The sequence below is a fragment of the Bombina bombina genome, chromosome 2, assembly GCF_027579735.1.
Source record: "Bombina bombina isolate aBomBom1 chromosome 2, aBomBom1.pri, whole genome shotgun sequence".
NCBI classification, from domain to species: Eukaryota; Metazoa; Chordata; class Amphibia; order Anura; family Bombinatoridae; genus Bombina; species Bombina bombina.
This window is the reverse complement of record NC_069500.1, coordinates 838227712-838250515: the sequence shown is the minus strand read 5'-3', so window position 1 is coordinate 838250515 and position 22804 is coordinate 838227712. Positions and strand designations below refer to the sequence as shown.

The following is a 22804-nucleotide window of genomic DNA, read 5'->3' as shown; positions in this document are numbered from 1 at the left end:
TAAGTGATTTTTACATGCTAACAGACTTGGCAGCCTTGCTCTAAGTTGGTGCGTTTTAGGGGCTGGGCTGTTGATACTCTTATACACTTCCACTTTTCAATGTCACTTAGTTGACAGGGGCAAAAATGTCAAATCGATTTTTGTAAGAGGGTGGCATCCTATGGCCATACCATATTTACTAACAGCATGTCAGATTTAATTGATATGGGCTAATTTTATGCATGTGTGAGCAATGTGTATGGCTGAAACACATTAAAGAGAACAGAATTATAAAAAAAAAAAAATTAGATTTATTTATAGGCAAAATGGCACTGAATAAAAATTTCATTTTACAGCTCTACTTAAACAGTTACAAATGTGAGTAAATGCTTGAGAAAAATTACACAATATAATTTATACAAGCAAAGCATTAAACACTGTCAAGACTGGAATTTACAAACAAAAAATAAAAAAAATGTACATGTTAAATTGATCAGTTTGATTTTGAATTACAATCTTTAATAGAAAGACTTATCCTGGGTTGCATTTCATATATATTAACCCCCCCCCCAAAAAAATAAACAAACGCATTTTAAAAAGTTGGAGAACTGCCTATTTGACAACTAGGATAGCATTCTGGTTTTGACAAACGTTAACTATCTGCTGTGTATATCAGACTAGTATGGATTCTAAGTTAACTGATGTACAGTAGGAAAACCTGTTGACCGTAAGAGCACAAGCAATCCACAATAAGATAATACATCTTTACAAATGACAAGGTTAGGGAAAAAAATTAAGTTGTACAACTCATAACACAGGGCATAGAATATTTTATAAATGCTTTGCTCTTATATCATTACATAAGACACTAAACCACCAATGTTACAATCATCTGCCTCGCTCATAACCAGGGAACAGCTGAGTAAGAATTGATTGCAGAGACTTGTTTATATTCATTGAATAATTTTTGCCAAGGTCATGTCGGCAGGCTGGGCAGCTGTATACATCGGCTTTAAAGGAACGGTCCAGACAACACTGAAAAGCATGACACACCCACAAGTTATGTTATGAATCAGGCAAGTTAAGCATTTAGTGTTATTAAACAATGGCTCCATTTTCTTAAATTGACAATTTTTTGTAGAATGGCAGTTAAGTAGATTTACCTTGCAGATGTTATGCAGGCACTCTGTAGTTATTGGTTCGTACACCACTTCTTGACAACATATGCACAGGAAAGTTTCTTCAACTTTGGCTAAGAATTTCTATAGATAAAATAAATAAAATTAGTAGAATATATATTATATATATTAAGTTTATGAAATGCTGAGCATTAACACTTACAGGTCCTTCTTTTAAGAATTCCATCACATCACCCCACAACTTAGAATTTGCCACATCAGACTTAATTAGGGATTTCTGCTCCTGGCTCAGTTTGTAGGATTCTATTTTTGTTTTCTTTGGCGTTCCATTGGACACAGAAATTTCTGATTTATCTGTTAATCATTCAAGCAAAAAAACCTTTAGACCAGTTTAGTAGCCAAAAAAGAAAGGTCTGAACCAACATTGTTTTCTACAAAAAGGTGTACACAAGAAATGCTGGTGTTTCTTTAATTGATGTTTGCATCACGCAGAAGACAAATTTGAAACATTTAATATATTTAAAAAAAAAAAAAAAAAAAAAAAGTCCTTGCTTTCAAACAAGATCTACCACCTGTGAGCCAGGCAGCTGAAACGCTTTGGTTAACAGCAATCACTGGGCATTTGACATGTGCAAACAGATGTGGCTGCAGGTAGCAGCATTCGGCCATTTTCAGGGCTGGCTTTTTGAATGAAAGTTTGTGACAACGAAAGATCTGTATTTGCATGGTTTTATGTTTCACTATTATACAAAATTCCCAGCTATGAAAGGAGACTAATGTCACTACCCCGATGGGGGAGGAGAAAGAAAGATGCATCAAGTACCGCAATAGGTAGCAAAATGGCTCTCATATACACTACTATCTTCCATAGCTGAAGAAGAAAACCCACACAACACTGCACCTATTTGGAGATGTGTTTTTACCCAAACAAGCATTTACAAATTTCTTCCAGGGTGAGCATTCTTACATTGTAGGCTTTTTTTGGCAAGTATAAGTCTTGTTCTCACTGTTTTAGAACCATACCATGTCCTAGTTAAAGGATAAAAGCTTGACAATATGAAGTCACAACTGAAGGGGAAAAAGCACTCTTCCGAGTTGAGAGGCCTTTTTTGATAAGTCTTAGACTGTGCTTTAATTACCACAACATTGAACCTCTGAGGCTGCAACCACTTAAACACCTAGATCATTTTCAAAACTTGAAATGCACCCTGCAATAGCAGCTGGTGAGGTGCCTCAAGACTGCACAATTTGTTATTGAAAGTTAAATTGGAAAGTCTTAAAACAGCACACTTTGAAACATGAAGTTTGTATGTCTCTTTAAAGGGGCAGTCTACAATATAATTTTTATTGTTTTAAGATACATAATCCCTTTTATTACCCATTCCCTAGTTTGGCATAACCAGTTATATTTCTACTTTACCTCTGATTACCTTTTATCTAAGCACCTGACAGACCCCTGATCACATGACTGACTATTGACATGCATTTAGTATTGTGCTAACTCTTAAACTCCTCCCAGGAGTTAAGTGTTATCTATATCGCCCACATGAACTCAGTCTCTTGTAAAAAAACAATTTAAAAAGCATGTGTTAAGAGGCAGCCCTCAATGGCTTAGAAATTAGCATATGAGCCTACTTAGGTTTAGTTTCAACTAATACCGAGAGAAAGCAAATTTGATAAGTAAATTGGAAAGTTGATTAAAATTATAAGTCCTGGTACAAGCAGCAGCCATGACAAAATTCAGCAGCTCCGTCTATAACCAAATTAATCTACGGATTCTCATTACTATGCCATCCTTCAGCTAAGCTCTGAATATACACTATCAAGTAGCTCTGACACCAGCTACTACTATTACTGAGCTCACAACGCTAGAAGACCTAATATGATCGAGGGCGAAGCCAACAGCCTGTGTCACATTTATTTCTGTCTGACCGGGGGTATTATGTATCAGGTAAGCATAAATTATCTTATCCCACCAGGACTCCTTTGTCTACATTGGACTATCTATATAGCTATCTCTATATAGTAACATCTTTATTATGGGGTACAGTCTCGTAAAGGTCAGAGGGGAGGCCCACCATTTAAGACCCGTGATAGAAAGCATAAAACAAAACCAATATACTTCCATTAACAAAGAAAGCACATTAAGTATATCCAAACTGAGGCACCAACTCCTACTAAGCATTTGCAAAAGTCTTTAACTGGGTAAAGGGCAGGGAAATTAAACAATCTGAGTTTCCCCCCATCTGAGAAACTACTGATCATTTTAAATTCAGAGTTAGTGCTATGGACTTTTATTGTATATTGATGGATTTTGCAAATCTGCTATAAAAAGATCAGGCACTAGAACTAATGTTAAACTAGGAGTATAAATGGCAAAAAAAAAAAGTCAAATGAAACAAAGGGAGAATATCCCTTTGACAAGTACTAACCTGATTTCCGCTTCCTTTTTCCTTTGCTAGGAGTTTCTAGCTCATCCTCAGACTGGTTTTCCTTCTCTCGTTCCTTACTGGCCAAGGATTCCAAATAACCCTCTGGATACTAGCAAGAAAGAAAAAAAATAAAAAAAATTTAACATAAACCTGTAAAGTCATTTAATGGGACATTTTACTCCAAAATTGTTACCGTTTACAAAACACCTTTACTACACATTCCCAGCTTTGCACAGCCACCAATCTCTTCCTGTTCCAGAGATCCTGCAGGCTGTCTCTTATCTCAGATCATTTTATCAGCTTTTCCACATAGAAGACATTGTGCAAGACAGCACTAATTGGCTAAAATACAAGACATTAACCCTGAGATAAGGGGGTTGTCTGCAGAGGCTTAAATACAAGGTTGTCAGGTTAATAAAAAAAAGTAACCAATTTGGTTGTGCAAAACTGGGGAATGGGAAATAATTTTTATTTAAACGGATAGCTGATCTGACTTTCCCTTTAAAAAGGGACAGTCAAACATTTATATAAATTTTGCTATGCATAATGAAACTTTGCAATATATTTTTAAAATTGTGCCCCTTTAGCATGTTAATTAGCAATTTCTAATTCTCTAAATTTTAAATGCACCCTGCAACATCTGCCCCTAATTGGATTTATTGGGTTAATTTTTTTTTTATTTACCAACTTTGACCGTAGGTTAGCTTTGTCTGCAGACTAAAGCCCAATTAAACTACAAAATTCTGCAAATTGTGGGTGGTGTTTAGATATTTAATAATCGCACTAAAGTAAACAAATATTGTGGAATGTCTCATTCAAATCTTTGTTGTATAACCAATAAAATTAAATTTGTTAAAAACAAAGATAAAACCAGGGATTAATACTTTAATCGGTTCACAAAAAATGGCAAATTATCAAAAGGAATGTAGCAAGATAAATGCCAGTGCTTCATGTAAAGCCCCGCCCTTCGTTTTGTCACATTAGTTTATACCTGCATGGTTAGTCCCAACTTCTTCATCCGCTCTTTACCGTCCTTGGTCCACGGTGCAGGTTCATCATCATCTCTTCTTAGCAGGTATCGCCAAACTAAGAATCCAGACTTTCCTTTCTCAGGCCAGTACTTCACAACCTTGGGGGGAGAGAAAAAAAAAAAAAAGTCTATCCAACATTAAACTCATTTAGAAAGGACATTTAAATTATTAAGTTGCTTAAAATTACATTTTTTTTAAATCAAATTAGCTTTGTTCTCTTGGTATTAGTTGAAAGCTAAACCTAGGTAGGCTCATGCTAATTTTTAAGCCCTTAAAGGCCACCTCTTATCAGAATGGGTAGCCTGGAGGCACTCAGTGCGGAGGATGCTGCAGACAAAGGAACTTTCAGCACAAAGTATTTTATACTTAAACGACGGAAAGTCCTTTGTTGCACTGGTAAATCCTAACCTTTTGCAGATGCTAGGATTTACCATCACTAACATGTGCCGTTTTTTTATATGTACACTTTGTCAACAGCTCCTCCTGACCATGTGCAAGAATTCATATGCATTTGTGATTGGCTGATGGCTGTCGCATGATACAGGAGGAATAGAAAGACATTGAAATTTGTCAGGAAAAAAAACATTTTAATTTCACATTAACCAATATTGTATTGTCATCTTACTTTTATTTTAAAAAAAAAATTGAAAACCTAAATTACACATTTTGCTTTTATGGCCTCTAGGAAGTGTGTGTGTGTGTGTGGGGGGGGGGAATCATACGAGGTGTCACATCCATTTTTTTTTTTAAATGTTTAACAGTAACTAAGTGTCTCAACATACCTTATAGATTCCATCATAACGATTCCCTTCTTCTGGGGCATATTTGCTGTGCTTTCTTCCCTTTGCATTTCGTACCACCCGCACTGGTTTGCCCGCTCGCCAGTCCTTAGCAACAGACCCTTGTTTGTCATTAATGGGAGCACTACAGTTCAGAGCCAGAGCCCTGGGGGGGGGGGGGAGGGAGAGCCAAAGTTAGTTTGTTTTGTCATGGCACTATCTGGATTGGCAGAGTTTATTTGCACACCAACCTGTTCATGTTTGTGAGTTTCTGGTCACATGATTGTTCAGCTGTTCGCTTGTTACCAGACAGGTCTCTGCCTCCACTGCCAGTGTAAGTGAACTCATTCCCATTATCCTAAAAAATGATAAAGTATAATAAATATGTTGATTGAGTTTTATTAAATCTACACACAGAGTACACCAAGAGACCCTTCTTACCACATCATCCTCATAGCCACCTGCTAGTACTAGTGAGAAGGACCCATCATTACTTCGCCCATGTATGCCAGCAACATGTGGTCTGTGTACACCAGACTCGCTTACCTGGAAGTTAGAGTTCAGATGAAATGTTAAGTTTTGCAAAGACTGGAGGGTGGGTGCATGCAACTCTCCATCCTTGAGATTATTCATAATTTAAGAGTTAATTAGGAGAACAGCAATAATTTACCTGTACTCTAAATTTCCACATTGTGCCAACAGGTACTCCGGGAACTGGTCCATAATGGTTTGAGGGAACAATTGTGCATTCTCTTGTCCGTCCCACACATGCCATTCCCTGAAGACGGAAATAAAAATAATTATCTCAAGACAAGGAGTTAACACAAGTATGCTCACAAAGTGAAGGCAACAAAGTAGGTAACTGCTTAAATGTTAACAGGGTTTGAGAAGACACTCGTTATGTGCTTTATACATTTTAAATTAGTTTAGAAACATCTAGCTAAGAAAGGCTTTTCTTATTTATCGATTGGATTATATTGGTGTATTTTACAGTTTAAAATGCTTTGTAGTACTACTCATGCCTCAAGAATAATCCCAGAAATCTTATAATCTGCCTAGAAACTTTACCTTTCCCCAGTCTCTTTGAGAAGAGGAGTTTGCAGAGGCCATCTTAGATTTTTTTTTGCTTTCCTTCAGTTTCTCACCAGCTAAGACCACTTCACTGGTATCTATGCGACATTCTGGGCAATACCTACAAGTGAAATTGAACGGCTTCAGAACATACATAAGACTTCATACCTAGTTACTTGGTTTCTGAAAAGTCTGTTAGAATTTAACTACAAACATGGACATTCTAAATACTTACATTTCAAAAAGGACACTGGGACAAAAACAAAAAAACCTCCAAAGTGAGTTCCCCCCTTAATGCGTTTCCAGTGGCATGGTATACAAATTTGAGTTATTGCTCCTTTAGTATATGAATAGCTTGTTTTATTATAATTAACTTGGAGCTTATTTTATGAGATTATAAACTATTAAAAATGTTTGGGGCTAGCAGAGACCAGATCACCTTATTTTATCATGTTCCGTACACACAAATGCTTCCTTATACGTCTGCATACCAAAGCCGAATATATAAAACAGTTATAAATTAGCACTATTACTTCTCTTCTAATCCCCTACTGGGAGTGCAATTTCATCTACTGGATAGGTTTAGTTTTTTTTTTTATAATAGCCAATACTGAGCAATAAAACTTTGCTCTTAGGTGGGACTACCAAAGGCAAAATCAGTTAGTTAAAACATTTACAATACCTACCAGTCATCCTCATCAGGAATGCTTGACAATGGAGGATTTAGACAATATATATGAAATGCCATATCACACTCGTCACACATAAGCTGTTTGTCAGGATCCTGTTTCCCACCGCACACATGACATGCACACATGCGACAAGTTTTCTTTGGATTGTCCTTGCAGTGTTTACACACTGGCCCGTTTTGTCCTGAGAATGAATGGAATGGTTTAGTATTTCAGTTTTGCAAAGATTAAGTACTAAAGGTTTCAACATTTTATGTAACTCATAGGTTATCTGCCAATGACACCCCATTATTAAATTCTAGACAAGTGCATCTAGACATGATACATCTGAGATTTGATAATGTGCCTGCTCTTGTATTTTAATGACGGGACTGTAGAACGAAAAAAAACATGCAAGTCCAAGTACATTATAAAATCCACAATGATTAGTGCTAATGCCGCAAGTGTCAGATAACCAAATAGTGTCAGAGACCCAGCTTCAGTAGCATTAAATGGCATAATACTGGAAACTGAACGTGTCTATTATGAACATTGAGTTAACAGTCTCTAGGTTGTGTATTCTGTATTTAAAGGGACAGTACCATAGAAATGATATCGTTTTAAAAGAGTCCCTTTATTACCCATGCCCCAATTTTTTCATAACCTGTTATATTAATATACTTTTACCTCCGATTACCTTGTATCTAGGAATCTCCTTCCAGACCCCTGATCACATGACTGACTATTGTCTTAAATTTAGCATTTTTTGTGCTATATCAAATCCCGTGCCTGAACACAGCGTTATTTATATGGCCCACGTGTACTCTGTCTTTGTGTTAGACATTTAAGAAACATTTGATAAGAGGCAGCCCTCAAAGACTTAGAAATTAGCATATGAGCCTACCTGTGTTTAGTTTAAACTAATACAAAGAGAAAAGCAAATTTGATAAGTAAATTGGAAAGTTGATTAAAATTCCTATCTGAATAATGAGTTTAATTTATACTAGACTGTCCCAAAAAAAAAAAAAAAAAAAAAAAAAAAAAAAAAAAAAAGACACAAGGGGGAATATATACACACACAATATATATATTACACATACACACACAGTAATCTGCCTTGCTACTTTTACATCATGATGGAACCTCTCCCTTTGTTACTCAACAAACTTAGAAAGATTAAGATAATCTTGCCAAGTGGCTATAGGGAAAGTATACCTATGAGGATATTAGTACCCAAATTTTTAAACTCTGCTTTGTTGTAACCCAAGAAGTCAACTAAGACATAACTGCACCAGACAGAAGCTTTAATATTAATACATTTTAAATAATTTGAATCAATAAGTTTAATATTTGAGGATCAAAGATTGCTGATTTAGTTTTTCAAAACTGAAGGAACATTCTACAGGAATGAAAGCAATTTGCATCTTGATATGGAATGGTGGGAGAAATTTTCGTCTGTCAACCAATGGCTTTGTTAGACATTCGCTGCACCTGCAGTCATGTCTTCCCTCAAAGGCCATGTCACTTTCCTCAAATGATCTAACCTACTATCCCACATGCAGATGTAACAAGGGTGAAATTATTGCTTGGGCAGCAAAACTGGACACTATCATAGAACAGAAATGGATAACTGGTGCTCATGATAGAGCTTCTGCAAGACCATTTTGATATTTTCGTATTCTTGTTTTGAGAAAGCAATTTGAAACATACATAGCAGTACCATTGTGCAATAAAATACATTTCAAGCTTCTAGTGGAACATGAAATTATATGCAATGGATAATTGCAAAAAAATAAAGGTTAAAGGGCAACTGTAAGTAAATATTTTCTATGCATGTTACTAACTACCCCAAATACACTTTATCAATAGCATTTCATTAACATCTCTACCGTATATCAGAAATCTTGTCTGCAAATTTAATTGTTTTCCAAACCCACTCCATGAGTATCCTTTGCTCTGTACCAATCCGTTTACAATACCTAGGTTTCAAAATGGCGCTTTAAATACAAAGTTATTGGTTTAAGTATTTTGAACATGCAGTGCTGAAAATAGTGGGCAGGATAACGTGACATCAGCGAATAAAAGATAACTTTTAGAACATTATGAAACTTCGTTTGAGAAAATATAAGTCAGTAGGTTTTAATTAATGTTTATTAAATGTAATATGTTGTTTAGCTTAAAAATTATAACAGAAAGTAATCCTTTAAAGATTGTATAAAAAAATAAAAAAATAAAAAAAAAAGCAAACCCTGCAGCATGTCAGCAGCCACTGGTTTTATTGGGGTAAAACCATAAATTTGAGGTGTATTCTCAAAAACCAAAGCCAATTTAGAAAAACCCTGTCATTTTTGGTTTATCCAAAACAATGGCAACTTGAACTAAAATACTCACTTTTTTGAGGACTCTCAGATGAACCCTGGGGAAGACTTCCTGGCTCTTCAATATTGTAGATTTCATCCACAAACACAATCTTGCAATCACTGAGAGAGTCACCAGCATCCCTAAACACAAAATAGTGGTCTATAAAAAGGAGCAATTGAAAGAATTTAAAAAAAAAAAAAAAAAGTGGTTCACTTAGATGAAAAGAACACTTAAAGTGCCACTTGCACTCTAGAGATGTGTTTAGATATGCATAACAACTAGATTATACAATCATTTTGCTCCTTTTTATTCAAGTCCTGAAAACTAAAATAGCACGACAGGCTTCACAAACCTACCTACGCACACACCTCTGCCCAAATTGCATTTTAACATATCTGCTCAAAACAGTGGAGTTTTGACACAATGGCAGTGGCAAGCAGTGTCATATCTAAACAGTATAAAAATATTGCATACACTGTAAATAAAAGTCCTTATGTTGCTATCCCTTTATAGGAAAAGGGAGTGTTCGCTTTGAGACTGAAGTCATTCTGGAGAAAAAACCCCCACAAAGGATAGTGAAGTTCCATCAACAGGATGCAACACAGGAAAGAATTTCTCACTTTGTGGAGCTACAACTAAACTCCTAGTAAGATGTAACCATGTGCATATACTAGCTTATAGCTCCACAAAATGTGAGTACTGTTCTATTCCTTTGAAGTCATTCTGGAAAAAGGACAACTCCCATATTAGTTTTTATTTACTTTATGAAGTTATTCACTTTAAGTGGTGATTGCACTAGTTTCTATTGCTGCAATCTCTAGATTCAACTATTGATAGGCTCCTACTAAAGGAGTGGAACGTGGAGTTACCGTCACTTTATTTCACAAGATATGCCTCGATTTACCTTTATCATACTCATTGCATTATTAAAACTTGTATTAGGGAAAAAAAAAAAAAAAAACCTCAACATGACACTCGTTATATTGCCATTAATTCATTTTGAAACTGAAGCAAAACAAGAATCCAGATTCCAAAGGTTAAAGTTACCCCCACAAGAGAAAGATTGTGTTTTGACGCTAGCCCATGCGTGTTTATGGTGAGACAGAATACTGAGGCACATATACACACATAAATTGGATGGGGGATCCTTTTAATTTTTTCCTTAAGTATCAAGACAGGTATGTATGTTTTCCATGTGATAAGGCCAATAAGGGGCCAGATATAAGTTTACAGTGTAGAACGTAGCAGTTAAAAAGTATGGTGCACTCAACTCCTGCAGGAATTGAAAAACCCATAATTTTGAAGTTTCATTTAAAGGAAATAAGACCAAAAAAAGTCAGTTTAACTTTTCATTCTCAATTTTTTTTTAAGTAAATCAATAGAATTGAAGTCTCTTTAAAACCCTAATCTTTTTAACTCCTTAGCTAATTTCAGGAGGGAAATTTAATAGTCAAAGGAATTAATATAAGTTGTATCCTTTAGGGGTTAACAGGAATCTAGCCACAGAACTCACCCAAGCAAAACTTTTGCATAGATCTCCTTGATAGTTCTAGTGTCTCGTTTCCTTATGATTTCTGCATCATACCAGTAACCTCTCTCCTTGGGATCATCTGGATTGTAATTTACCATTACTACCTGGCCAACAGTTAGATCACGCCACTTTAAAATAGTCCTGGCACGGGAACGCACATCCTTAGATGTTAACTGTACGACTCCATTTTCAGGGTAGCTAAAAACAAAGGTATTTTTAATGCTACAACTAACACAAAAACATCTGAAGTACTGTTTTGAAAAGTTACTCACTCTTCGTATTTGACATGATATACTACATCTAAAGTTGTTTCTGGTTCACTAGGCTGTGTTTTCGTCTGTCTGGTCACATTTACTACCTGTGCCTCAAACCATGCACCCATGTTAAGGTCACGAGCATCCACAAAATCATTTATCTGTAGGTGTAAAAGATTATATATATTTCATGAAATACAAATAGTATTAAAATAAGATGCAAAGAATTAGAATGACATCAGTCAACACGATTACCTTATACAAGCCAACAGCTGGCTCTGTAGAGGGCTCTGAAACAGAAACACTTTCCAATTCCACAGATTTCTCCCCATGATTTGAGTTTTTATCAGTTTCACTTTGGCCTGACCCACAACCAGAATCTGTATCTGAAAGTTCACAATCCTTGTCCTTTGTAGGCAGTTTACCGGGAATCTGGCGCACCATCAACTGAACAATATCATTCAAGCCTACACTATAATCAAAGAGTGTATGGCCATCCTCCATCTGCACAGGGAGAGGAAAAAACAAAAAAACAGACTTAGTATAATTTAAAAAAAAAAAAAATTATAAGTCATGATTCATCTAGTAGAACATGCAACACTATGGCAACTGTGATTTTCGGCAAGGATTTGTATTAAGTACTGTTTTATTGCAGCCGTACGTTTATGACATGGTCGTGAACTCAAATGGGCTTATGATTTTACAAATGCTACGGAATTTAGGGGGGCTATATAAAAATGATTGTTACATTCTATCATGAAAGTAATACTTTGCAATATTAGAACTTGTGTTATTTATAACTAGTACCTAAGCTATTCAAAGCAATTGCCTTATTAAATATGAATAGATTCAATGTTAAACTTGGGGGGGGGGGGGGGGAATATTAGCTGGGAGGTCAGGAGAAAAAAAAAAAAAAAAAAAAAAAAAAAACACAACAACATAAGTTTGACAGTGAATTTTACATAGTAATGTTATAAAGTGCTAGGAGAGCTTACAAGCACTGTATTACCCATTACTATCAATCCCCAAGGCAGAACATAGTGATCTGAGATGTCATTGTAGAAAATGCAGCATGTCTGCAGAAAGAACATAACCCATGCAGGAACTGTTAGCACTGCTCCACATTAGACATTTCTCTTCAAACAGATGTGCTCTGGTTGCAGTGTGTAAGTTTACCTTAACAGTGCATCCAGAGCAACGTGCTGTTTGAAGTGATCAGTCATATATGCAGTAGCGCTGCAAAGCAGAAGCACTTTGCTTATTGACTGGCTCAGAGATTTTTTCAAACCCACCCCCTAGCCTGCAAAGCTGTTAATTCTGAACGTAAGATGTTAGTATGAGCATTGCATCTTTTTTATTACTACAGTTTCTATGTTAGACCAAGAGAAAAGGAAACCGATTTATTCGAGACATTAAAATAAAAAATTGTGTACAGCTTATTTGCAATGCAATTATATTATAAATTAAAAATTGCTTTATACTTCAGTTAACCAACACATTGCAGTTGAACAGGTGCCTTAGTGTAACTGTCTAATTAAAAAAAAATCTCATCGCAGAAAGTGAGGAAAAGTTCTGCCTCTGGGCTATCAATAACTGCAAGGACAGGTTTTAAGCAAATATCTGAACAAGTTTAAATGAAAATTGTAGTGCAAAATCATGATCTAATTTGTTAAAGGGACTAAAGTCAAACTCATGATTTGGGAAAATCATGCACTTTTAAGAAACTTTCCAGTTTACTTCCATTATCAAATCCTGCACAGCCTTTTTATATTCACTTCCGGAGGCACCAGGCTCCTACTGAGCATGTGCATAAGCTCACAGTATATACGTTTAGTCTAGTTGGCTGTCACATGATACAGGGGACAAACAAACATCTACTACTTATTTGTAATTCAGAGTAAGCGCTATTATATTGTCTTTTTAAATATTAAATTATATTGTATTTAGTGGTCCTTTAAACTAATGGATCAGAATTATCTGCTGCCAACGAGCAGTACTTTAAACCACCACAAAAGGAGTGAAAACAGATTTGCATTGTCAACAGTACTAAAATGGCACGCTGTAACAGAGCATGACATGGCTTTTATATACCTATATTTGTAGTCTGTCCCTTTAAATGGACAGTAGACAACTTGACATTTGTATATAAATTGTTTGTTTAGTACAAATTTGCAGTATATTTTGGTTTTAGCCCCTTTATAATTATCAGAACTTGAAATGCACCCTGCTACATATAACTGCAAATCAATGCATTTTATACTATTACAGTAGCTAGCTTTGTTGTCTAAGGACTAAAACAGATATACTCCCCCATTTAAGGCCAATGGCAGGTTAAGTTGGGCTATTTCAAGTAACTGCAGGGAAAAATAAATAAATATTTAAAGTCTAAATTAAAACTGATTCGGATAGAGCATGTTTCCAATTTACTTTTATCAAATTGGTTTTGTTCCCTTTGTAGATTTATTGAAGAGAAAGCTAGGTAGGCTGATATAAGTTCAGGAGTGTGCATGTGTTACTCCTCTGTGGCAATTGCTACAAAACAAATTTGAGAAGAGCAAATTGCAAAGTTTAAAAATTGCATTAATCTTTATTAATCTAGACCATTCCTTTATACTTGCTGATATATTCTATATCAATAGAACAGAAATAACTTATTCACTGTCCCTTTAAAAAAAAAAAAAAAACCCTCAGAGAGTAATTAGTTATGTTTGTTACTTGTACACTCTACTCAGAAAGATACTGAGCCGCCAAGATTACTAGTCACATGATTCCTGTGCAACAAATATTGCCAATCAGCTCAGTTTAAACCAATGGTAACCAAGCGCTACATGAACATACAGTATCTCCAAACAAGCATTGTAAGAGTGCTTCATGTATAGGCGCTCTCAAGTTGTCAGCAATAAATATATATTGCCAGATAGTGGCGAAGGAACAGAGACTCTTTGCTATGTATGCATAGTTTTAACATCCAATATTCAGTATAGGTGGTGACACCACAGGTAGTTATTTCAAATGCCAAAATAAAGGTAAATAGCACATTCACGCAAGTAAATGGATACTTATGAACAATTTAAAAGGGTGCCATTTTTTGCAACAAGACACCGAATTGTTTTTTTTGGGGTGTAATGTTAACTCCCTCTCTAATAAATGGATTTATTGTAAATATAGGTAACCACCTACCACACTGACTTGTGTAATTTGCAGAAGACCACAAAAGCTGGGGTTAAAACGCAATCCATTACAAAACGGCTTCTGCACAAGAATATAAAATGTTTTGCCAATCTTAAGTCAAAGCAGATAAAGAAATGATTGTATGGTCAGTAGGAATGAGGAGGAACTTGGGATACATACACAGTGCATCACTACAAAGCTTTGTTACCTGCTTGCCACGGTAGAAAAGGCGCTGTCTCTCCAACTCTACCCCAAATGCTTCCTGTATTTGTGCTCTAAGATCCTCCACTTTTGTTAACTTAGACAGGGAGTCGATACGGCGAGTCTCCCGGCCATCCATGGTGCGCACCTGAATCCACATTGTGCGACTTCATACAAGAGAGAAAAAAGCCTTAGTTAACACGCACATGCCTACCTACTCGCTCTCGTCATAACCGCACATAGATAGACACAGGATTAAACTGCTTACAGTTCAAATGGACTATTTTAGAAACATCGGCCGTATTTTATAGTGAACGATTAACAAAACGCGTAACAACGGCTTAAAATCACCCAAACAACAGAATAAATACTATATCCGACCCCCAACTCCTTTTTGGATCGTCTTTTACCTTCTTTCTCGTTAACAATCAAAAACAGAAGAAGATATCAACACAATGCCCTTCTCCTAAATATACTGTGTAACTATACACGCGCAGCTCCAGCAGAGTAGCCTACTTTGCGCGCGGTTTGTAGTTTGGCGGGAAAACCCCCTCCCTCGATGTGTGGAGCACTGATTGGACAAAATTGGCGCTCGCTAACTCCGGTCCCTCCTCTAGTGGCTTCCTGGTACCGACCCTGTTTCGGGCGTGTTCAATATGTCAGCCCAGTAGCCTACACTGTTTTTGTTATTGTTTTGTATTATTGTATATAGTTATTAAAACACGCAGTGGAAATGGTACCGTGTGAATCTATGGATAAAAACAAGCTACAAGTGTGATATTGAGTGTTCAACTTTTCTTTAGATTTCAAGTAATTTTTTTAAGCGTTTAATTACATTTATTATTTGGATTATTCATGATCTTAATAGAACGAATGATGGTTATAACTTTTTTTTAATTAAAACATTGGTCAAATACGCTACAGTACAAACTAAACTTTCGTTCACTACTTTCACAATTCTAGGCAATACAATTCCAGGTATACTGGACACGAGTACAATATTCATGCGATCAATAAAGTGTTTTAGGTTTCGGGAATATTCGTTATTTTCCGTCACCTTTCGGGTACTCGGAGAGTTGCTTCATATTTCAGGAAGTAGTGTATTTTTTAGAGTTGAACTGTGCGAGCAGCGGGGTAAGTGGCCCATACCTGGGGAGACACTGCAATGATTTATTTTGAATTATTATTATTATGACTTAAACATACCGGTGAAAAACTTTTGTAAGTAGCAGATTTAAAGTGAGACAAATTAAACCCAGAAATCGTCTACATAATCTGAATTTCAGGTATTTAAAGAAGCGAAAGTAAAAGTTTCAATGAACATATCTTGTTTTTATTTTGACGTTTCAGTTAATTGAAACAATCACATCCGGTTACCTGTTTTTGTTTTAAATAAAAAAACAAAACAAAAAATATATGTATAGAACGATTACATATTTGTTTTGGTGTTTAGAATTTCCGGGTCTGTGAAGTGACAGATATTTTCAATTGAGAACAGACATTTTTGTGGGTTGGGACATTGTGGCCGTCAGGTAAAAAAACATGGTCAAAGAAATAATATTGAAACTTTATTAACGGGACCTTATACACATTGTAGTTACAAGACTTTTACACAAAATTACAGTATTTGCTGTGGGAAATCTAAAGGGTCAGTAAACAGCTGGTAAATACATTCATGTTGTGCTGATTTTTTAAACATTGAGACTTGTATCACACACACACACACACACACATATATATATATATATATATATATATATAACACAGTGACGTCAGAGACAGGTGAGGCAGTGGCTAGGATACGCCTTCTTTCTTTAGATATCCTTTGTTGAAGAAATAGCAATGCACATGGGTGAGCCAATCACATGAGGTATCTATGTGCAGCCACCAATCAGCAGCTACTGAGCATATTTAGATATGATTTTCAACAAAGGACATCAAAAGAATGAAGAAAATTAGATATTAGATGTAAATTGGAAAGTTGTTTAAATTTGCATATGGGTTTCATATGGGTTTCATGTCCCTTTAAATGGTGTCTTGGAAAACTGGTCAACTTAGTAAACATCTGATTTTAGTCTAAAAGGATTGTAACAGAAACTCTTGCCAGATAACACAATGCTTGCTCTGATTATGAGATCTAGAAATCCATGCCCATTAAAATATGTTTAAAACATACTTTTTACTTTAATGCTGCAAATTATGCTTATAGATTCTTTCATTACATAAGGGATGAGAGTCAGAGGGGGAGGAAGAGAGACAGAGAGAGAAAGAGACCATGGGGAGAACAACACATAAGGAGAGAGATGGATAGATAGAGAGAGAGAGACACACACACACACACAAGGGGGGGGGGGAGAGGGACCACTGCATTTTAAAGTAATAAAACAGCAGAGCTACAGAGAGTTCAGAAAGTAAGACTATACATTAGTACAGAGGCAAGCTGCTAAGTTAGTGGGTGTAAAGTTTGAGTAAACAAAATACAAAAACGACCCTGATATAAAAGAGTAAAAAAAACACTAAACCACATTCATTAAATGATCATTTTCACTAACAGAATCCCTTTTTAGTAAAATCTTACTTCAATAAGATGTGGCTGAAACAGTGTTCTCTGTGCCTCTCTCTTCCTGCTCTGTAAGGATTCAGGAAGTGACAGTGGCACATTCCACTGCACTTAGAGGGGAAGAACAGAACTCTCTTTTTCACTTTAGCAAAGCTGGCAGTTTCACAGGACAGCAACAAAATATATGAAAGTTGTTTTTTTTCCGTTTTTTGTTTTGTTTTATATCATTTAACATCCAGCCCCAACCCTATGTTCCACTTACTAATGCCTCTCGCTGGATTGGTTCAGCCCAAATAGGACTGCCTCAAATAAGCAGTTAATGGGCCATGCAATGATCTTAACCACTTGCATCCAGTAGGTGGCGCAGCATGTTGTGTAATGGTGGGCAGACCTGCTTGTGCCTCTTCATTGCACAACATATAGCTGTGAGAAAAAAAAATGCTGGGGAAAAAAAATACAATTTTTTTTTTAAAGCCAAAAAAATATATATATTTTTGCCCATATGAGAGGTGAAGCACTGCCTCACCTGCCTCTAGTGACTGCACATCACTGATATAACATATCGAACAAGTCTCAATGTTTAGAAAGGTCAAGACTGAATTGTGCATAGGTGCATTTCAATTTGAAATAGAAACAGTTTTGCAATATACTTCCATTAGCAAAATGAATTCTTATACAAGTTATAACAGGTAGAGAACACTTTATCTAAACTGCTTGGGACCGGAAAAGTTTTGAGTTTCAGAATAGTTTGGATTTTGGAATATTTGCATCTTTAAAATTGGACATTTTACTAAAAAAGGGAATGGAACATCCTTATGTAATTTAGGCAATATTTACATGGCATAATACAACTTATACATATGTAACCTAAAGGTAGTTTTATGTCATTTTTAATACTTTTGTATACATAGTACCATCAAAAAGAGTAATTTACTGTAACCAGAAAGGTAATATTTGTTGTTTTAAATAAATATAGATTATTATTTGCATTTTAGAACACACAAAAAAAAAAACCAAAGGCAGAGAAGATTGTGACTTACAGGCAAGGAAAAATAGTAATTGTTGATGATTTTATTTAAAAAAAAAAAAAAAAATAATAATTTAAAAGTTTATTTCTGAATAAGTTTGGATTTTGAATTCTGGATTTGGGGATTTGTACCTGTACTATTTTTCTGCGGCATATGTACATATCATTTGAGGGCCTTTGCACCGGTATTCAAACACCACACTTTCCCAGAGAGTCAGCAGTTGCTTGTGTGACACAAATTACATCTTCAGAAGCAACACACACCATCTCCAGCTCTCTTAGCAGGTATAGTGTTTGAGTACTGGTGCATGGGCCCTCACCGGATACGTGAGTATGCCACAGAAAAACAGTAATGACTTTAATTAGAAGCATTTTTGCTGATGAAAGTATATTGCTAAACTGCTTATATTTCAAATTGAAATGCACCAATGCACATTTCAATTTTGACCTTTCTATCCCTTTAAACATAGTAACACCCTTTTTGCTGAAAATGTTTTTCAGTAGCTGAACTCAATATAGCGAATCATGTCTGCCCGCCATTTAACCCCTTAATGACCACAGCACTTTTCCATTTTCTGTCCGTTTGGGACCAAGGCTATTTTTACATTTTTGCGGTGTTTGTGTTTAGCTGTAATTTTCCTCTTGCTCATTTACTGTACCCACACATATTATATACCGTTTTTCTCGCCATTAAATGGACTTTCCAAAGATACCATTATTTTCATCATATCTTATAATTTACTATAAAAAAAATATAAAATATGAGAAAAAAAATGAAAAAAAAACACTTTTTCTAACTTTGACCCCCAAAATCTGTTACACATCTACAACCACCAAAAAACACCCATGCTAAATATTTTCTAAATTTTGTCCTGAGTTTAGAAATACCCAATGTTTACATCTTCTTTGCTTTTTTTGCAAGTTATAGGGCAATAAATACAAATAGCACTTTGCTATTTCCAAACCATTTTATTCAAGATTAGCGCTAGTTACATTGGGACACTGATATCTTTCAGGAATCCCTGAATATCCCTTGACATGTATATATATTTTTTTAGAAGACATCCCAAAGTATTGATCTAGGCCAATTTTGGTATATTTCATGCCACCATTTCACCGCCAAATGCGATCAAATACAAAAAATCGTTCACTTTTTCACAAACTTTCGGTTTCTCACTGAAATTATTTACAAGTTACATTGGGACACTGATATCTTTCAGGAATCCCTGAATATCCCTTGACATGTATATATATTTTTTGAGAAGACATCCCAAAGTATTGATCTAGGCCCATCTTGGTATATTTCATGCCACCATTTCACCGACAAATGCGATCAAATTAAAAAAAAATGTAAAATTTTCACAATTTTAGGTTTCTCACTGAAATTATTTACAAACAGCTTGTGTAATTATGGCATAAATGGTTGTAAATTTTTCTCTGGGATCCCCTTTGTTCAGAAATAGCAGACATATATGGCTTTGGCATTGCTTTTTGGTAATTAGAAGGCCGCTAAATGCCGCTGCGCACCACACGTGTATTATGCCCAGCAGTGCAGGGGTTAATTAGGGAGCTTGTAGGGAGCTTGTAGGGTTAATTTTAGCTTTAGTGTAGTGTAGCAGATAACCCAAAGTATTGATCTAGGCCCATTTTGGTATATTGCATGCCACCATTTTACCGCCAAATGCGATCAAATAAAAAAAAAAAAGTTGAATTTTTCACAATTTTAGGTTTCTCACTGAAATGATTTACAAACAGCTTGTGCAATTATGGCACAAATGGTTGTAAATGCTTCTCTGGGATCCCCTTTGTTCAGAAATAGCAGACATATATGACTTTGCCGTTGCTTTCTGGTAATTAGAAGGCCGCTAAATGCTGCTGCGCATCACACGTGTATTATGGCTAGCAGTGAAGGGGTTAATTAGGTAGTTTGTAGGGAGCTTGCAGGGTTAATTTTAGCTTTAGTGTAGAGATCAGCCTCCCACCTGACACATCAGACCCCCTAATCCCTCCCAAACAGCTCCCTTCCCTCCCCCACCCCACAAATGTCCCCGCCATCTTAAGTACTGGCAGAAAGTCTGCCAGTACTAAAATAAAAGTTTTTTTTTATTTTAATTTTTTTTTTAAAGCATATTTACATATGCTGTGGTGTAGCATCCCCCCTTAGCCCCCAACATCCCTGATCTCCCCCAAAACAGCTCTCTAATCCTCCCCATCTGCCTTATTGGGGGCCATCTTGGGTACTGGCAGCTGTCTGCCAGTACCCATTTTGCAAAATAAAAAGTTTTTTTTTTTCTTCTGTAGTGTAGCTTCCCCCTTCCCCACAGACCAACCCCCACCACCTGCCTGATCTTTTTTTTTTCCAACTTTTTTTCCCCTTTTCTGTCCATTTTACTGTTACTTTTTCTGTAGTGCAGCGGTTCCCACCCGCTCCCTCCCATGCACGCGCCCGCCCCCACCCTCCCGTGCACCCGTGCGCGCCCCCGGGCATCCCCGCCCCCGATCCCGCCCCCCTCAGCATCATCCAAGGCCATCGATGGCCGCCACCCGCCTCCCACACCGGCTCCCACCCACCAACGAACCTAGCCGTTAATGTCTGGTGCAGAGAGGGCCACAGAGTGGCTCTCTCTGCATCGGATGGCTAAAAATGGTTATTGCAGGATGCCTCGATATCGAGGCATCACTGCAATAACCGGAAAGCGGCTGGAAGCGAGCAGGATCGCTTCCAGCTGCTTTCCACACCGAGGACGTGCAGGGTACGTCCTCAGGCGTTAACTGCCTTTTTTTTGAGGACGTACCCTGCACGTCCTCGGTCGTTAAGGGGTTAAAGGGATACTAAACCCAATTTTTTTCTTTCATGATTCAGATAGAGCATGAGATTTTAAGCACCTTTCTAATTTACTCCTATTATAAATTTTTCTTTGTTCTCATGATATCTTGATTTGAAAAAGCAGTACTGTAAGCTTTAGAGCCAGACCATTTTTTGTTCAGCACATGGGTAGCACTTGCTGATTTGTGGCTAAATGTAGCAAACCAATCAGCAGCTCTACCAAGGTGCTGAACTAAAAAATGGGCCGGCTCCTAACCTTTTATTACTGCTTTTTCAAATCAAGATAACATGAGAACAAAGAAAAATTGATAATAGGAGTAAATTAGAAAGTTGCTTAAAATTGCATGCTCTATCTGAATCATGAAAGAAAAAACGTGGGGTTAGTATCCCTTTAATAAATCGGTCCCATGGTCTTCATCTAGATTCCTGTAGTGCAGTATTGCTCCTCCAACAAAGAAAACCAAAGGAATGAAGCAAATTTGCTAATTGAAGTAAATTGGAAAGTTGTATAAAAATGGAATATTCTATCTAAAACATGAAAGAAAATGTTCATATCCCTTTAATAGAAGTTTTGGTTTACAACTAAATGCAAGTGTACATTAAGTTTTGTGCTTCACCATTTTTGAAGAAATGCTTATCAAAGTAGTGACAGTACTATAATATATTTCTATTCTTATTTCTGTTAAAATATATAATTATAAATGTATAATTTAAAGGGACCACCAGCACAAAAAAATTTTGACATGTGAGGTGGTAAATTTTATCCCTGGTCTATGGAGGTACAGTGTGCCTTTACATTATTAAAAAAAATATATGTACAAGTAGAAACATAACCTGTCTAAATATGTCTTTAATTTACCTAAATAGTTGGTTTCAATTCACAGATAGTAGTTAACAGCTTCCAAGCTGTATTTATGTAGTATCTCTTTACAATAAAATACTACATCTATGGTTAACCAGTCAAGTTCAGCTCTATTCATTCCATTGTAGAATAAGGCTTTATCACATGATGCAATTAATCATGATATGGGGCTTTTTTCTTTTATATATATATATATATATATATATATATATATATATATATATATATATATATATATATATATATATCTTTATTAAGCATAGCCAAGCATAACTGCAAAAAAAACCATAAATCAGCATAATCGATGTCACGCAGGACAGTCATATATTTATAACATATAAATCCGGTAACATACACCTTATACAGCTTAAACAGTTTCCTGTCTTGCAAGCCCTTATTAATTTATCTGATAAATACTGTGAAATTTGGGCTAATTTTCATCATATATACATAAAATAACAGAACAGGGTAAAGGAAAGGAAAAAAAGAAAAAAAAAAGAAAAGGGAAACAAAGGAATAAAAAACCTAATAACGTCCTCGCAGAATCCGTGGGAGATCAAAACCGCAACCCTTTCCGACGAGTCTTAGCCTGGATTATTCAATTTCCCCACTGTTTCTTATCCATGTGTCTGTAAATACCTGATGTAAAACCATTTCAGCAAAGCTCACAGAAGCTACAAATGGAGACAAGATCTGTCCTTGTAGACAACAAGGGTATGACTTAATAATGGATGCCCATCCTACCAAGAACTTTTTGATTCTTTTTTCAGACACCCGATGGAGATGGAAAGATTAAAAAATAATCTGAGCTTGAATATCCCTAAAAACTTGTGACAAATTGGGAGAACTCTTCGATATCCATTTTTTAAGGATATTATATCTCATTATTAATATAATAGTATTTAAAATCT

General features: G+C 36.0%; 2 protein-coding genes across 2 annotated transcripts in view; one reads left to right on the top strand and one right to left on the bottom strand.

Moving 5' to 3' along the window:
• Positions 1 to 275: 275 nt before the first annotated feature.
• Positions 276 to 15151, bottom strand: UHRF1 (ubiquitin like with PHD and ring finger domains 1). The gene is made up of 17 exons (XM_053703172.1): positions 15028 to 15151; positions 14625 to 14784; positions 11501 to 11749; positions 11264 to 11406; positions 10974 to 11189; positions 9491 to 9600; positions 7118 to 7304; positions 6429 to 6552; positions 6031 to 6138; positions 5802 to 5906; positions 5612 to 5718; positions 5364 to 5526; positions 4542 to 4679; positions 3551 to 3659; positions 1321 to 1472; positions 1143 to 1241; positions 276 to 1014 (listed from the first exon to the last, which is right to left on the bottom strand). Exons 2-17 carry the CDS (start codon positions 14775 to 14777, stop codon positions 868 to 870), a joined length of 2310 nt encoding a protein of 769 aa, XP_053559147.1. The 5' UTR covers positions 14778 to 14784; positions 15028 to 15151; the 3' UTR covers positions 276 to 867.
• A 445-nt stretch (positions 15152 to 15596) lies between these two features.
• TICAM1 (TIR domain containing adaptor molecule 1) overlaps positions 15597 to 22804 on the top strand; it is a 109946-nt gene continuing 102738 nt past the window's right edge. Inside the window, exon 1 of the mRNA XM_053703169.1 lies at positions 15597 to 15751. The gene's annotated coding sequence lies outside the window, so the exon portion shown is untranslated. The remainder of the gene's footprint in view (positions 15752 to 22804) is intronic.

Coding starts and splice junctions, on each gene's coding strand:
- UHRF1 (XM_053703172.1), bottom strand. CDS start 14,777: ATGTGGATTCAGGTGCGCACCATGGATGGCCGGGAGACTCGCCGTATC. Junction 3,660..4,541: donor AGTTGGGACTAACCATGCAG/GTATAAACTAAT, acceptor CTTTCTTGCTAG/TATCCAGAGGGTTATTTGGA. Junction 1,242..1,320: donor AATTCTTAAAAGAAGGACCT/GTAAGTGTTAAT, acceptor TTTTATCTATAG/AAATTCTTAGCCAAAGTTGA.